The sequence below is a fragment of the Mobula hypostoma genome, chromosome 1 (genome assembly GCF_963921235.1).
Source record: "Mobula hypostoma chromosome 1, sMobHyp1.1, whole genome shotgun sequence".
Taxonomy (NCBI): Eukaryota; Metazoa; Chordata; class Chondrichthyes; order Myliobatiformes; family Myliobatidae; genus Mobula; species Mobula hypostoma.
The window spans coordinates 202,496,847-202,514,932 of NC_086097.1; the positions used below are offsets into that span (position 1 = coordinate 202,496,847).

At 40.0% G+C, this 18,086-nt stretch overlaps 1 protein-coding gene across 12 annotated transcripts in view; it reads left to right on the forward strand.

Annotated features, from left to right (window-relative positions):
• dtna (dystrobrevin, alpha) overlaps positions 1-18,086 on the forward strand; it is a 205,021-nt gene that overhangs the window by 162,274 nt on the left and 24,661 nt on the right. For 8 of the 12 annotated variants that reach the window (XM_063063098.1, XM_063063106.1, XM_063063065.1 and 5 more), the window contains 3 exons: positions 9,157-9,253; positions 9,722-9,742; positions 16,506-16,671. In XM_063063098.1, coding sequence (XP_062919168.1) covers positions 9,157-9,253; positions 9,722-9,742; positions 16,506-16,671 — 284 coding nt within the window. The remainder of the gene's footprint in view (positions 1-9,156; positions 9,254-9,721; positions 9,743-16,505; positions 16,672-18,086) is intronic. The other 4 variants (XM_063063113.1, XM_063063133.1, XM_063063088.1 and 1 more) reach the window with 1 other exon arrangement.

The following is an 18,086-nucleotide window of genomic DNA, read 5'->3' on the forward strand; positions in this document are numbered from 1 at the left end:
ATAAAAGTTCGGGTCTGGAGATCACACTGGATGGGTACTTCAGAAATCAAAATATCCAAGAGTTGTGGTGGCTGAGAATATTCAAAGGGGAATTAAATAAATAGCTCCACTTCCTGCCAAAGGCAAAACAGGCTCCAAACATAGTAGTTATGCTCAACAGCTTAAACTTACTGTGCAGCCCTCTGTCTATCACTTCCTGAATCTTCAGAATCTATGCTGTCTGTCCAGGTCAGTTCTTGTCTGTACAAATGATGGGACACATGGAACAAATGATGAATTTTCTTTTTGAGCAGAACTTACATAATTTTGTCAATAAAGTTGTCCTACAAGCTGCAATATGTGGCTCTCAGCATCCACAATTTGCGGGAATGACCAGGGCCTCCATGACCTTCATCTCCACAGTGCAGGCACAGGTGTGTGACATGATCGCTGCCTGGAACAGATGGTAGAGCTTAGTGAACACCTGATCTGAAAAGGCTTTCCTTGGCTACATGTGGTGATAGGAACTTATGTTAGATTGGTGGGGCAAAACCTTCCTGTCCTGAGGCTTTCTGCTTTGAACTCATCTGGGAAGGCTGCCTTAATATCAGCACACACATGATAGAGGCGTACAAGATAATAAGAGGAATAGATAGAGTGGATAGCCAGCGCCTCTTCCCCAGGGCATCATTGCTCAATACAAGAGGACATGGCATTAAGGTAAGGGGTGGGAAGTTCAAGGGGGATATTAGAGGAAGGTTTTTTACTCAAAGAGTGGTTGGTGCGTGGAATGCACTGCCTGAGTCAGTGGTGGAGGCAGATACACTAGTGAAGTTTAAGAGACTACTAGACAGGTATATGGAGGAATCTAAGGTGGGGGCTTATATGGGAGGCAGGGTTTGAGGGTCAGCACAACACTGTGGGCCGAAGGGCCTGTACTGTGCTACGTTAACTTCCAGCCCATTATCCTTTGTGAAATAGGCTGAGCAGGAGAAAACTTAAGCAGCACCATGATGATTAAAAAGAGCAATGAATTGTCCTTGAATGATTCCACCCTTTCCCTACCTAGTCCTTGGTGAATAAAATTGAAGTGAATCCCAAGGCATATTACATACATACGTTAAAAATAAGCAGGTAATGAGCATGTGGTAGAATCATTCAAGGACTTACAATACCAAAAAAAGTAGATAAGACACTAAAGGAGTACTTTGCATTAGTATTCACAAGTAGGACACAGCGGATGGTGAGATAACAGAGGTGTGTGCTGATATTCTATGACATGTTGCTATCAGGAAGGAGGTAGTATTGGGCCTCCAGAAGAACTTTTAAGGTGGTGAAGTCCTTATGGTATCTATCCCTGGTTATTGAGAGGAGTAATAGAGGAGATTGCTGGGGCATTGACAGATTTTCATTTTCTCTTTAGTTGCAAGTGAGGTTCCAGAGGACTGCAGAATAGTCAAAGTTATTCCTCTGTTTAAGGAAGGCAGTAGAGACATTTCAGTAAATACAGGCTGATGAGCCGTGAATCACTAGTAAGGAAGTTAGTGAAGAAGATTCTGAAGGATAGTATCTATTCACCTATGGAAAAGCATAGACTTATTAGGGATGGTCAACATAGTTTTGTGTGGGGAGGTCATATCTTGCAAACTTGATCGTTTTTTTGAGGAGGTGATGATGATTACATAGAATATAGAACTTAGAACACTGCAGCCCTTCAGCCAAGAATGTTGTGCCAACTTTTTAACCTACTCTTCCTAACCCTTCCTTCCTACATCACCCTCCATTATTCTCTCGTCCATGTGCCTATCTAAGAGTTCCTTCAATGCCCCTTACGTATCTGCCTCTACACTGCCTTGACAGGGTATTCCATACACTCACCACTGACATCCCCCTTTATTTTCCTCCAATCACCTTAGAATTTTGTTCCCTGGTATTAGCCATTTCCATCATGGGAAAGTCTCTGGCTATCCACTCGATCTTAGCCTCTCAACATCTTGTACATCAGAATCAAGTTCAAAGTAAATTTATTATCAAAATACATATCTGTTACCATATACAACCTTGAGATTCACTTTCCCAGTAAATACAAAGCAACACAATAGAATCACAAGATGGACAAACAACCCATGTGCAAAAGACAACAAACTATGCAAATACAGAAATAAAAAAAATAAACAAAATTATAATAATAAATAAGTAATAAATATCGAGACTATGACATGAAGAGTCTTTGAAAGTGAGCCTATAGGTTGTGGTAACAGTTCAATGTCGGGGTGAGTGAAGCTATCCCCGCTGGTTCAAGAGCATGATGGTTGAGGGATAATAACTGTTCTAGAACCTGGAACTGTTCCTGTGCCTGGAGGCCTGTTTAGGAAGTCACTTTCATCCTCCTTCACTCCCAAGAGAACTCCCTCGGTCACTCAACCTATCCTCATAAGACAAATTCTCTAATCCAGGCAACATTCTGTTAAATCTCTTCTGCACCGTCTTTAAAGCTTCTCCATCCTTCCTGTAATGAGGCAACAAGAACTGAACAAATATTCCAAGTGTGGTCTAACAAGGTTTTTAATAGAGCTGCAACATTTCCTCATGGCTCTTGAACTCGGTCTCCCATTTAATTAAGGCCAATGCACCAGACACTTTCTTGGCCACCCTATCAACTTAGACCGTAAGACATAGGAATAGAATTAGGCCAATTGGCCCACTGACTCTGCTCTGCCATTTCATCATGGCTGATCCATTTTTCCTCTCAGCCCCAATCTCCTGCCTTCTCTCCATATTTTTTCATGCCCTGACCAATCAAGAATTTATCAACCTCTGTCTTAAATATACATACAGAATTGGCCTCCAGCTGCCTGTGGCAACGAATTCCAAAGATTCACCACTCCCTGGCTAAAGAAATTCCTCCTTATCTCTGTTCTAAAAAGACATCTCTCTATTCTGAGACTGTGACCTCTGGTCTTAGACTCTCCCACCAGAAGAAACATCCTCTCCATATCCACTCTATCAAGGCCTTTCACCATTCAATAGGTTTCAATAAGGTCACCCCTCATTCTTCTGAATTTCAGTGAACACAGGTCCAGAACTATCAAGTGCTCTTCATACAACAAGCTATTCAATTCTGGAGTGATTTTCATGAACTCCCTTCGAATCCTCTCCAATTTCAGCACATCCTTTCTAAGGTGAGGGGCCCAAAACTGCTCGCATTTCTCCAAGTGAGGCCTCACCAGTACTTTATAAAGTCTCAACATTACATCCTTGAAATGAATGCTAACATTGCATTTGCCTTCCTCACTACAGGCTCAACCTGCAAATTAACCTTTAGAAAATCCTGCACAAGGACTCCCAAGTCCCCTTGTGCCTCAGATTTTTGTATTTTCTCTCCACTTAGAAAATTGTCAATCCTTTCATTTCTTCTACCAAAGTGCATGACCATACACTTCCCAACACTGTATTCCATCTACCACTTCTTGACCCATATCTCCTAATCTGTCTAAGTCCTGTAGCCTCTTTACTTCCTCATAACTACTAGCCCCTCCACCTATCTTCATATCATCTGCAAACTTTGCAACAAAACCATCAATTCCATCGTCCAAATCATTGACATATAACATAAAAAGAATCGGTCCCAACACAGACCCCTGTGGAACACCACTAGTCACTCACCTGCAGCCAGTCAGAAAAGGCTCCCTTGATTCCACTCTTTGCCTCCTGCCAATCAGCCACTGCTTTATCCATGCTGGAATCTTTCCTGTAATACCATGGGCTCGTAGCTTGTTAAGCAGCCTCATGTGTGGCACCTTGTCGAAGGCCTTCTGAAAATCCAAATGCACAATATCAACAGATACTCCTTTGTCTATCTTACTTGTTATTTCTTCAAAGAATTCCAACAAATTTGTCAGGCAAGATTTTCCCTTGAGGAAACCATGCTGACAATGGCCATTATTATCACATGTCTCCAAGTACCCCAAAACTACATCCTTAATAATTGACTTCATCTTTCCAACCACTGAGGTCAGACTAAATGGCCTATAATTTCCTTTCTTCTGCCTCTCTCCCTTCCTAAAGAGTGGAGTGACATTTGAAATTTTCCAGTCTCCCAGAACCATTCCAGAATCTAGTGATTTTGTTCCTATGTCTTATGGTCTAAGTTGATAGGGTGGCTAAGAAATCCAGTGATTCTGGAAAGATCATTACTAATGCCTCCACAATCTCTTCAGCCACCACCTTCAGAACTCTGGGGTGTACACCATCTGGTTCAGGTGACATATCTACCTTCAGACCTTATATTTTCCCAAGAACCTTCTCCCTAGTAATGGTAACTTCTCACACTTCATAACCCCTGAAACTTAGAACTTCCACCATACTGCTAATGTCTCCCACAAGGAAGGCTGTTGCAAAATACTTATTCAGTTTGTTGTCATTTCCTTGTCCCCCATTACTACCTCTCCTGCATCATTTTCCAGTGGTCTAATATCCACTTTCGCCTTTCTTTTACACTTCAGGTATCTGAACAACATTTTAGTATCCTCTTCAATATTATTGGCTAACTTACTTTCTTATTCCATCTTTACCTTCTTAATGACTTATTCAGTTGCCTTCTGTTGGTATTTGAAAGCTTCCCACTATTTTCTGCTCTATTAAATGCCCTCTCTTCGTCTTTTATGTTGGCTTTGACTTCTCTTGTTAGCAACAGTTGTGTCATCTTGCCTTTAGAATACTTCTTCCTCTTTGGGATGTATATATCCTGGGCCTTCCAAATTGCTTCCAGAAATTCCTGGCATTGCTGCTTTGCCATCATCCCTGCCAGTGTTCTTTTCCAATCACACTCAATCCAGAATGGCTGATCCCCTCGTGGGCACAACCATGAGCTGCACTAAAAAGCCATCCCCTGGGCAATATAGAAACTCCCCCTCTTGGAATCCAGCACCAATCTGATTTTCCCAATCTACCTCCATATTGAAATCCCCTTGACTCCTGTAATATTGCCCTTTTGGCATGCATTTTCTATCTCCCATTATAATTTGTTGACCACATTCTTACTACTGTTTGGGCATTTGTATATAACTCCCATCAAGGATGTTTTTGCCCTTGCAGTTCCTTAGCTGTATCCATAACGATTCAACACCTTCCGACCCTGTGTCGCCTCTTTCTAATGATTTCATTTCATTTTTTTACTAATAGGGCAACTGCCTCTGCCTTCCTGTCTGTCCTTTCAATACAATGTGTATCCTTGGACATTCAGCTTTCAGCTATAATCTTCTTTCAGCCATTATTCAGTGCTGCCTACAACATCATACATGCCAATCTGTAACTGTGCTACATTTGATTACCTTATTCCATGTACTGCATGTATTCAGATACAATACCTTCAGTCCTGTATTCACCCGTTTTGACTTTTGTTCACCTTTTACATTGCCTCTGTTTGTAAACCAACTACCTCATCTTCAGCACCATCACTCCAGTTCCCAACTTGTATGGCAAATCTCTGTTCTTCCAAACTGCCAAGAAGCATGCCATTTACCCTGTGTTCTACCTTCACAGTCGACCTCCCAAAGTGAATCACTTAATACTTCTCCAGGTTGAACTCCATTTGCCACTTCTCAGCCCAGCTCTGCATCCTGTCAATGTCCCATTATAACCCATGACAACCTTTTTCACTGTCCTCAACTCCACAAACCTTGGACATCTGTAAATGTATGAACCCATCTTCCCACTTCCTCATCCAAGTGATTTATAAAAATCTGAAATAGCAGGGGTCCCAGAACAGATCCTGGTGGAACCCCTTTGGTCACTGACCTTCAGGCAGAATACCCTCCTTCTACAACCACCTTCTGCCTTCTATGGACAAGCCAATTCTGGATCCACACGGTCGTTTCCCTGGATCCCATGCTTACTGACTTTCTGAATTACTGTTGAGGGTAGGGCAGTGGAAGTTCTCTACATCGACTTCAGTGAAGCTTTCATCAAGATCCCTCACAGTAGGCTGATCCTGAAAATCAATGCATATGGGATCATTTGAGAGTTGGAAGATTGGGTTTAAAACCGGCTTGGACATTGAGGACAGAGGGAGTGGTGGAGAGGTGTTATTTTGGTTGGAAGAATGTGTGCAATCTGTGGTCCTCAAGATTCAGTGCTGGCACCTTTGTTATTTATCATATACAAATTATTTGGATGGAAATGTACTTGGGTCGATTAGTAATTTTGTAGGTGATATAAAATTGAGGGATGTGGTTTGTAAGGAAGGTTGTTAAAGGGTACAGCACAATATAGATCAGTTGGAAATGAGGACAGAGAAATGGCAGATAGCATTCAATCAATACAAGAGTAAGCTGTTGCACCTTGGAAGGTCAAATTTAAAAGGAAAGTAGACAATGTATTACAATAATGGCATGATCCTGAGGAGCACTGATGTACAGAAGATTCTTAGGGTACAAATCTGTAGTTTCCTCAATGGCAACTGAAGTAGATAAGGTGGTAAAGAAGGTATACAGCATGCTTGCCTCCATTAGTCAGACTACTGAGTATAAATATTGGGAAGCCATGTTGCAGCTGTATATAATTTTGGATAGGTCACATTTGGAATATTTTGTACAATTCTGGTTTCTGCATTACAGGAAGGATGTGGAGGCCTTGGAGAGGGCACAGAGGAGATTCACCAGGATATTGCCTGGCTTGGAGAATAGAAGCAATTAGGAAAGTTTGAATAAACGTGGATTGTTTTCTCTCTGAGTCGTGGACAAGGAACATAGCTCCCCCCCACCACCACCACCTCCCCCAAGGTGGAAAGGTTAAAAACTAAAGGACATAACTTTCAGGTAATGGAGGGGACCCAAATTTGGTTTTTGACCATCTAAAAGATGAAAATCATAGGTTTATGGAATACAATGGGCTGATGGAAGATGGAGGAAAAGTAACCAATGGATAAATATAAAATATATCAAATTTTGCAAATAAACCTTCTGGAGGAGATAGCATTTGAGCAGCTATGAGGATGCTAATTTATTGAAAGGTGTTCCTCTTGTCATTGGCCATGGACTCATTTGCTAAGTTGTCTCTCCTCTACAGAAGGAAGTTATCACCACCAGTTATGTGTGTCCATTTTCTGCAAGGGAGAGAGAAACGTATTTTGAAATGTCAGCTCATATGTTTAGGTGATGTGCCTGTATGGGTTGATAGTCAGTGAGGTGTATAAACCATGAGAAGTTGTGGCTAATGTTGGACACATCAGAATTTTAGGTGACAGTCCTGGCATACAGGCTTAATGTTAGCTGGGTGGTGAGGAACAGTGGACTGAGCATTGGTCATGGGCTTTGCTGCAAAGATACAATGTGACATTTGATGACATATGCACTGACCTTGGAGCCACTGAACTCCTTGCATCATGATATCCACTGATTTCTCAACATGTATTTGAAAAGTCCCCGGTCTCTGTGACAGAAAGTATTTGCCTGTTCTACACCTCCTCCACCAACGTCATCAATATGGCATTGGAAAATTATGAGCTCACTCTCATGTTGGGTTATACTTTTAACAAATTGCCATCCCTTCACATCCAGAATGAGGTGCCTGCTGCTTTTAAGACAGTGAAATTCAATTTCAACCGCCCCAAGCTAATCAAAGTGCAGACTTGTACTAGTGATAAGATGATTAATGACAGCAGAGTTATTTCAATGTGTATACAGGATTAATTCCAGTACCATTTGAAAGGGTATTGATTGATCACACCTTGCAGTCACTGCATCTGTTGTCAAATACTCTCCAATTTAGCCCTTAATGTACTAAGAGCAATTCCTAAAAAATAACAGCTTCTGTTAAAATGTTATTTCTCTGCAATATGTTTAAAAACCTGCTGTCTTTGTATTTTGCTAACTTCTTCTAAATTATAAATTCCTGTGCAAGTCGTTGAAAATGGTTTTAACTCCAGCTACACACTCAAAATGCTGGAGGAACTCAGCAGGCCAGGCTGCATTGAAGAAGAGTACTGTCGACTTTTCAGGCCGAAAACCTTCGGCAGGACAGATGTCAGCCTGAAACATCGACTGTACTCTTTTTTTAGATACTGCTAGGGCTACTGAGTTCCTCTGGCATTTTGTGTGTATTGCTTGGATTTCCAGCATCTGCAGATTTTTTCTTGTTTTTAACTCCAGCTACTTGACTGAAACAAGGGGAGGGGGAACATTTAAAATTGACTGATTACTTACCTAAACCACATCATCAGTTATAGGTTCCCATTTTCACTTGGTATAATGGCCATTTAAGTATCCACAAAATCACCCTTATCCCCTAAAGCCTTTATTAGTACCTGACAGTTTAAAAATTAGCTTTAAATACAATCATACCACAGATCAGGGTGAGAAGAAGCTCATTGTTTTAACTTGCAGTATTGAACCAGAAAGGGAATAGAGAGAAGAAGGCTTATCTGGGTCCCTAAAGTAAATCTTTTGCTTCAGTGCTTTTTTTCACCCCATTATCCCAATGATTGTCTCTCAACAGCCTTTGGGCTTGGCAAATTTAGATCACTTTTCTTCCAGAAAGAAAGCAAAGTTAGCTTAGTGGCTAATATAAATAATAATTAACTAATATAAGTGGCTCATTCACTTACATGTCATATGTCTTGTTTCATGTGAAATTAACTCGCCAGCTCAGTTTCTACCTGGAAACCCTTGGGCAGTTAAAACCCATACAGACAATTTGAGAAATTAGAACTTTACACAATATTTAAAATTTCATCTAGACTTTGGCACTTGGACCTAATTCCTCATGCCCAATGTAAATGGAAATTGATAAGCAATAATATAATACTTGATAAACAGACACGTTATTTGCAAGCTTCCAAGGATTCACCAAGAAGACATGAGGAAAAGATTGCCTTATTTGGCACTTCTGGATCAAGGTAAATCTGATTGTACTTATGACTAAAAAACAAATTTAAAATGTTCAGATCGGAGAAAAACTCTTGTACCTTCATCTTGATGTATTTGGAATGTACCTGAATATTAGAATAAACTGAAGAATGTGTTGATACTAGAGAAAAAAACTTAGCTACAAACATTCTTTGAATAATTGAAACATCCAAAACTTGTTTACTTTGTTGCTAACAAAAACTGTCAGATCCTGCAGAAGCTAATGGACACATGTTAGATTAAAAGTTAGTTCTTGATGTACACTTCACAGGCAGCGAAAAGACGAATTAGAACAGAGGATGTCGGCACTGCAAGAAAGCCGCCGAGAGTTAATGGTTCAACTGGAGGGCCTGATGAAGTTACTGAAAGTAAGGTCATTCTATGAGAAAATTAACAAATGTAACAAATTAATGTCATGAATATTCCTCATCTCTTTCTAGTTTTTGGTCAATTTTTAAAATAATTAAATGCAAACAGCTATCCAGTTAGAAAGTTAGGAATATGAAGTTTAATTGACACATGTAGGCCAATGGATTTCTTTTTTTATAATCTCTAGCCTTGAATATAGCAGATTTGGAAAGAGCTATAGGCAGGGAACCTTTTTGTTGCTAATCCTAATTTACTACTGTTATGTCGTTGGATACGCATCTCAGAGAAGAAATCTCAAAGCCATCCTCAAATATTTTTGTCTCATTTTGTTCGTGTTTGCTTTAATAAATATATGCTACTACCTGCAGGATAGGAAGCTACTCTTATGAAACTGAATGATGTGGAACAATTAAGGAATTATATGAACATACTTTGTCTAAACACTTGGTTTTTAAACTTTTGAATAGGAAGAAGAAATGAGACAGGAAGTAAGTTTCCTGAATCAGCTTTGCTTTGCCCTCTGCTTGTGTTGTGGCTCAATAAAAATATGTTGTTTGTATTGCAACAAGCTGTGTTTTCTGTGGCAAATGACACTAATGTACCTGAACTACTAAAGATAAGATTTGATTAATCTACTGAATTTATAACTAACTGCCTGTCTTAGTAAGAAGATTACAGATATATTGAAATATTCCTTTGGCTCGTTGAGTCTTTTCTATTGAATATAGCATTGAATATACCATAACTCAATATGGTAACGAGTTTACCTTTAATGGTCTGTTTTCTGGGTGTTCAACGAGAACTACTACGCATGCATTGTGATGAATTGAATTTTTCTGCAACTGATTGCTGTATAAATCTGACACCCCTTACTTTTTCAGGTGTGTACCCAGAATTGAATCTAGCACAGTGGACTGGTTTTCCACTATTTTGGGGGAAAGTGTCAAAAGAAAATTATTTGCATGAATGTGTGGTTTTAAATATTGATTCACCTGAAAACAATTTCAAAAAAAGTATGGGAGTAAATCAAAATTCACCTACAATGATGATGCTTAAAAACTTCACAAGTAGCTAATAAACTGTTGCTTGAATGTGAAATGAGAAAATCATTAGATTTATATTAATAATGCAGCTTCATTCTAACCTTTTATCTGTGAAACTATCTCTTTTCCTGAGCTGCATTTAACCAATTTCCCCCGGGATCAATAAAGTATGACTATGACGATTTCTAAATTACATTCGTGAACATTTGTTGAACTTCCACTTATACATTGAAAGCCTTTCCCAGAATTGTGTACCATTAAATTATGCTTATTTTGCAGTCAAATATTTTCAACATTCATACAAGATACATAAGTGGCATTCTTGATACATGTCTGGAAAAGCACCAGGATTTAGGATTACTTTGAAAAGCAATGCAAATCCCAATTTTATCAGCATCTCCCTTGATTTCTCTCATCTGCTTCCTCAAGGAGCTCATTACTTCTTTACCTCTAATGCTGTTACCAGTCATACAGCTACCTCCACTGCCTCACCTCTTTCCTGCTACTTAATGAACATTTTAGGTATCTAACTGTAAACCCAAACATTTTCCAGTACTTGAATTAGTCCATAAGTTGTTTATATATTTCATTTGTAAATCAAAATAAAGATAAAAGCTGCAGATGCATTTTAAGAACCATTTCAATGTGCACATGAACAGGCAGAGAATGCAGTGATGAGGACCAGGTGCAGGCAGATGGCTTTAGTTTAAATTAGCATCAGGATCTGCACAGACATTGAGGATAGAAGGCCCTGTTCTTGTGCTGTACTGTTCAATGTCCTGTGCTGGAAATCTGAAAATACTGAAACAGTCAGATGGTCAGGCAACATCTGGAGAGAGAGTAAAGGTTTCAGATCCAGGATTATTCCACCGCACTGCTTTTCTTTCCGCAGATGCTGTCTGTCTTGAATGTTTCGATCACTATAAGTTTTTGTCCTATATTTTATTGTTCATGATTCCCATCTGCTGTTCTCCACTGTCAGACTAATCTGCCTTCATGTCTCCCAAGCTGACTGATGGGTTTATGGCTTATTTCCTCTCCTCAGGTGCTCTGAACCTTGAAAGCAAAACCACCTCCCAATTTCCTTGTATCTACTGTCTGATTGACAGATGGGAGTGTCCTAAGTTAAATTGTTTTAGGTGTCAGAGTTGGTCTCTTTGTAAGTCTCAGTGTGCAGAGGTAAATAACCTTCCTCACACCAAAGTGATATTTAAGTGCTGCAACAGTCTACCACAGAAAAACTATGAAAGGCAACAGAAAATATGTTTAAAAATAAGGATCCTCTATTTAATAATGGCCATGGTTGGCATAGACTTCTGTTGTAGCATTTGGTAGTATATTTCTGCTCAATTTGTTTTAACTGTACTGACTGCTCCACAGATCTGATATCCCGTAAATTTCAAATGTGTAACTTCCCCGGAACTCAGCCAGCTTCAAAATTCAGCAGAACTGTGCCTTTAGAAATTGGGTGGGTGCAAATGCAAATTCAAATTCAGGATGGTGATAGCTGAACCCACACATCTGTAATACATCCACTGCAATTTGAAGAAATTTATACACAAGTCTGAAATGAAAGCCAAATCAAAATTGAAACATTATGAACAGAATATATAAATTAAAACATGTCAAGTAGTGTAAGTTGTCTCATCTTCATCCTATATAATGGTACCTGTTTTCTACTTACCTTGTACTCTTCGTACAACCTCAGGGCTGCAGAATCCTGACATCTGCAGATAACCTTGCAGGATGACCTCAAGCTGTTTCAGGCAAAGATAGCCCAGCTTCAGGCTGCAAATTCTCATGAGTGACAGCAGTCTGGGCTTGATGGGCTTGAAAGAAAATGACAGGTACAGTGACAGGGTTGGGATCATAAATTCAGTCATCCTGCCACATATTCTGTTCCTTTCAACAGCTGTAATGATTTATCAAAAGACAGATCATCAAACTAGCCTGGCACAATGCAATCTCCTTAGAACATTGAATTCCAGTTATGATGCCAACCACCTGGGTTACTAAGGCATTGCTTGCAATCCGAGCTCTCACTACATCACCCAAATGTTAGTTGTTTTTTTCTCTTGTACTATTTTGGAAACTGAGACATCACCTATCAAATGCTTCATAGTGGAGGAGTTTGCTTGTATGCGAATGAAATCCCATGCCAAGTAGACCGATACATTACATGTAGTACCATACAGGAATAGTGAGATCAGTGTGTGCATTCAGGTTGCAATTGATGGCACCCGTGAGGGTGTGATGCATGTTATCACTGGGAATTCTGACCAATTGAGAATGTAGTTGGATGAGTGATGGAGGTGTTGTGGCTTGAATGCTCTCTGCAGTTAGGATGAATTTGATAGATTAAGGCATATGAAGGTTTATTTACTAACCTATGTACATGAGTTCATACAACTTTGTATGGTATTGTGTTCAGGTGCCCATGATGACTTCTGCTATTCATGTCCACAGACATCCCCAAACTTCTGTGTACCTGAGGAATTACTGGGCCTCTTGAAACAATGTATACAGTGGCATGCAAAAGTTTGGGCACCCCTGGTCAAAATTTCTGTTACTGTGAATAGCTAAGCGAGTAAAAGATGACCTGATCTCCAAAGGGCATAAAGTTAAAGATGACACATTTCTCTAATATTTTAAGCAAGATTACTTTTTTATTTCCATCTTTTACAGTTCCAAAATAACAAAAAAGGAAAAGGGTCCAAAGCAAAAGTTTGGGCACCCTGCATGGCAGTACTTAGTAACACCCCCTTTGGCAAGTATCACAGCTTGTAAATGCTTTCTGTAGCCAGCTAAGAGTCTTTCAATTCTTGTTTGGGGGATTTTTTCCCATTCTTCCTTGCAAAAGGCTTCTAGTTCTGTGAGATTCTTGGGCCGTCTTGCATGCACTGCTCTTTTGAGGTCTATCCACGGATTCTCAATGATGTTTAGGTCAGGGGACTGTGAGGGCCATGGCAAAACCTTCAGCTTGCGCTTCTTGAGGTAGTCCATTGTGGATTTTGAGGTGTGTTTAAGATCATTATCCTGTGTAGAAGCCATCCTCTTTTCATTTTCAGCTTTCTTAAAAACGGTGTGATGTTTGCTTCCAGAATTTGCTGTTATTTACAGGTGTCCCCCGCTTTCTGAACGTTCTGTTTACGACATTTCGCTTTTACAAAAGACCTACATTAGTACCTGTTTTTGTTAACCAAAAGAGGATTTTGGCTTTTATGAAAAAAGACGCTCGCTTTAAACTCGTGTTTACCCCAAGAAAGACTACCATGACCATGAGGCCTTGCGCGGGCAGGTGTGTGTGCATGCGTGACGTGCAAATGTGTGTAGGTGCGCATGCGTGACATACGTGTATGTGTGAATGCGTGACATGCACGTCTGTACGTACCGATTTTTTTTTCAACAAATCGATTTTGGCTCAAACTTTCCGATTCTGTTAAGTGAAACTACACTGTACATACATTATTTCTACTTTATATAGGCTGTGTATTTATCATATCATTCCTTCTTGTACTATATGTTAGTATTATTTTCGGTTTTGTGCTATTTGGTATGATTTGGTAGGTTATTTTTTGGGTCTGGGAACGCTCAAAAAATCTTCCCATATAAATTAATGGTAATTGCTTCTTCGCTTTACACCATTCGGCTTAAGAACGGTTTCAGAGGAATGCTCTACATTTAGATAGCGGGAGAAACCTGTAATTGAATTCATTCTTCCCTCTACCAGTGAAATGTTCCCCGTGCCACTGACTGCAACACAAGCCCAAAGCATGATCGATCCACCCCCGTGCTTAACAGTTGGAGAGGTGTTCTTTCCATGAAATTCTGCACCCTTTTTTCTCCAAACATACCTTTGCTCATTGCAGCCAAAAAGTTCTATTTTAACTTCATCAGTCCACAGGACTTGTTTCCAAAATGCATCAGGCTTGTTTAGATGTTCCTTTGCAAACTTCTGAAGCTGAATTTTGTGGTGAGGATGCAGGAAAGGTTTTCTTCTGATGACTCTTCCATGAAGGTCATATTTGTGCAGGTGTCGCTGCACAGTAGAACAGTGTACTACCACTCCAGAGTCTGCTAAATCTTCCTGAAGGTCTTTTGCAGTCAAACGTGGGTTTTGAACAGGCACTGGCAATCTGGAATGTTGCTTGTATTGAGACAAAAGACAATTGAATAATTCAATATTTGCAGTACAGTCGCACTGCAGGTAGTGCACAGTACCAGTAGCCTGGCTTCAATATGCTTGGAGTTTGCATATTCACTCTGTGACTGCAGGCCAGGCAACATCTATGGAAAAGAGTAAACATTCAACGTTTCAGGCTGAGACCTGCATCAGGACTGATGAAGGGTGTCAGCCCAAAATGCATAGGCTGCATGGATTTGCCTTAGATACCTCATTTTTTCCCATATTCCAACTATCTGTGATTTATTATGTTAATTGCCTCTGCCATTGCCCCTAGTGTATGTAGAGAATCAGGGGGTGTTAAAGGGCATGTGTAAAAGTATAGATTATGGGAAGTAAGTGGGGGAAGGGATTGATAGAATTACTCAGAAAGCCAGTATTAATTGATGGGTTGAATAGTTTCCAATGATGGAAAGAATTCTTGCACCTGTATTCACTGCTATCAAATTTAACTACCCTTGTATATTTCCTTTGAGCATTCTTGTGATCTGCTAGATTAGACCCTATTAGTAACATTTTTAGTAAGGATCATCAGTGATGAATGTGCTGTGTAGTTTTCTCTTCTGTGGAACAGACACTGCAAATGGAACTCCTTTCTTGACATAATTTTTCTGGATGTCCAAGATGTGGCTTTATACGCATGAGAAAGTCTACAGAATCTGGAAATCTAAGAAACACACAAAATGATGGAGGAACTCAGCAGGCCAGGCAGCAGCAATGGAAAAGAGTAAACAGTTGGCATTTTGGGCTGAGACCCTTCATCAGTCCTGATGAAGGTCTCGGCCTGAAACACCGAATGTTTACTCTTTTCCATAGACGCTGCCTAGCCTGGTGTGGCTTTATTCAATTTATTCTTTCCTCATCCTGGTACAATGTAGGCACTTGTTTCCTTCTGGAAAATGGAAGCAAGTGGGAAATGATTGACATTTTCATAGCAACTTGCTTCTAGTAAGGAGTCACTGCTGAGTGTACCACATGAATTTGGCAGAGGCAGCTTGGAGTTACCTCTTACTACTTCCTGAGTATCCTGCTACTCTGGCAGTATTGAGTTGGTGGGCTCTCATGTTCAGAAGTTCATTTGGCCTTGCTTGGACTAATGGATGCAACCTGATCCTAAAGGGTCTGAAACACAACTTTCATGGAAGCTGTGATCCTGCTGTGATCTATTTTGTCTCTATTATCTTGGGAATTATATCCTATACCCAGTGGTAAAGGAAATGCAAATTAGTGCGAAGCCTCCTCATATCTTGGGACTTGCAACATAATGTTGCAATCACTCTACTGATGCTGCAGATATTGCAAAGCTTCAGTTCTTTGGCTATTAACTTCCATGGTGCATTTTGCATTGAAAGCACTGTGGATGTTTGTCATTCATAGAAAAATTGCACACTGGCTACTTAATTAGTTAACTCCTGTACGTAATAAAGTGGCTACTGAGTGTATGTCTGTGGTCTTCTGCTGCTGTAGCCTGTTCACTTCAAGGTTCAATGTATTGTGCATTCAGAGATGTTCTTCTGCTCACCACTGTTGTAACATGAGATTATTTGAGTTACTGTCATCTTCCTCGCAGCTTGAACCAGTTTAGCAATTCTCCTCTGACCTCTTTCATTAACAAGACATTTTCACCCATAGACCTGCCACTCATTGGATGTTTTCTTTAATTTTGCACTATTCTTTGTAAACTCTAGAGAGTGTTGTGCATGAAAATGCCAGGAGATCAACACTTTCTAAAATACTGAAAACCACCCTGTCTGGCACCAACAATCATTCCACCATCAAAATCACTGAGGTCACATTTCTTCCCCATTCTGGTGTCTGGTCTGAGCAACTGAATCTCTTGACCATGTTTGTGTGCTGTTATGCATTGAGTTGCCACATGATTGCCTGATTGGATATTTGCATTATCGAGCTGATGTACAGATGTACCTGATAAAGTGGTGACTGAGTGTAATTTTGAAATGTTCCCCAGAGGGTGCCTTCTGTACAACAGGCACGTACCCAGTAACATAATATTTTTCTTTTCAGACTCAGGGGGCAGGATCTCCTCGTTCATCACCAAGCCACACCATTAGTCGATCAGTTCCTATTCCAATGCCAATCAGATCAACCTCTGCCTGTTCAACTCCAACTCATACACCTCAAGATTCATTGACAGGGGTTGGAGGAGATGTACAGGAAGCATTTGCTCAGAGTGAGTTATTCTCAAAACTATTTTTGAAAAAATTGTAGAAGAATTTGCCTTGAATTAGATTTCATTTGATGCAAATTGCATATGAGATAATTTAAGAGCAGGATCTCCTGAACTTACTACAAAAGGGACAATAGCAGTGATGATTGGTTGCTTTTATGGACTGAAGGAATGTATAAAGTTCTCGAATAGCTGACATACGAAGGGTGATTGAAAAGTTCGTGGCCTAAGGTAGAAGGAATCAATTTTAGAAAATCTAGCACATTTATTTTTCAACATAGTCCCCTCCTACATTTACACACTTAGTCCAGCGGTCGTGGAGCATATGGATCCCTTCTTTGTAGAAGTCGGTGTCTTGGACCTCCAGAAGTGGTCCACAGCAGGTGTGATTGATAAGTTCCTGGCTGAAGGTAAAAGGAGATGAGTAATACAGCTCTCGTTACATGCACGTGCAGTTCAACTCTTTGAGTGAAAGTGCAGAAAGTTTGAAGTTAATAACCCATCTCCTTCTACCTTAGGCCACGAACTTATCTATCACCCCTGCTGTGGACCACTTCTGGGAGGTCTGGGATCCATATGCTCCACGACCGCTGGACTAAATGTGTAAATGTAGGAGGGGTCTATGTTGAAAAATAAATGTGCTAGGCTTTCTAAAATTGACTCCTTCTACCTTAGGCCAGAACTTATCAATCACCCCCTTAGGACCACTGTTTTTTGTTATAAATTGCCTTTATTTGCATATACAGGGCAATATTTCAATTGTTGTGGATAATAGTAATATATAACAGGCTTCAAAGAGACACAAACATAGTTATGTGGGTAGACAGGTAGTGAATAAAATTAACTAAGAGAAGTTGCACATAAATGGAATAATCAGGCAAAGAGACATTTTAAAAAAAGGTGCAATTTTAAAGAGGGTGCTGGAAAGGGACAGTTATCTGTACTTCAAATAAACCAAATAATAGACTGAGGAAACTGTTAAAAAGCATCTGAGATTCTAAGTGTTATAACAGATGAATATTTAACAAAGAGGAAAAGAAAGTATGGCACTGTTGCATATAATGCAGCTGTCTCACAGCTCCAATGACCCGGTCCTCAACTCCGGTGATTTGTTCAACTCTAGCTTCTGGTGTTGTGTATGTGTGCATATGAGTGTGTGAAATTTGTACATTCTCTCTGTGACTATTCTGTGCTACAATTTCCTCACACATCCCGAACGTGTGCTGGTTATCAGATTAAGTGGCCACTTTATAATTCCCATTGTAAGTATCTTGTGAGAAACTCAGAGTTGTGGAAATCGGCATGTGTGAGAGAATAGGTTATGGAGTAATGCGATTCCCCTGAGGGCTGACATAGGCTCTTCAAGCGGAATGCCATCTTCCCACATTTTTCAAATATGAGAGGTTTGCCAAACATTT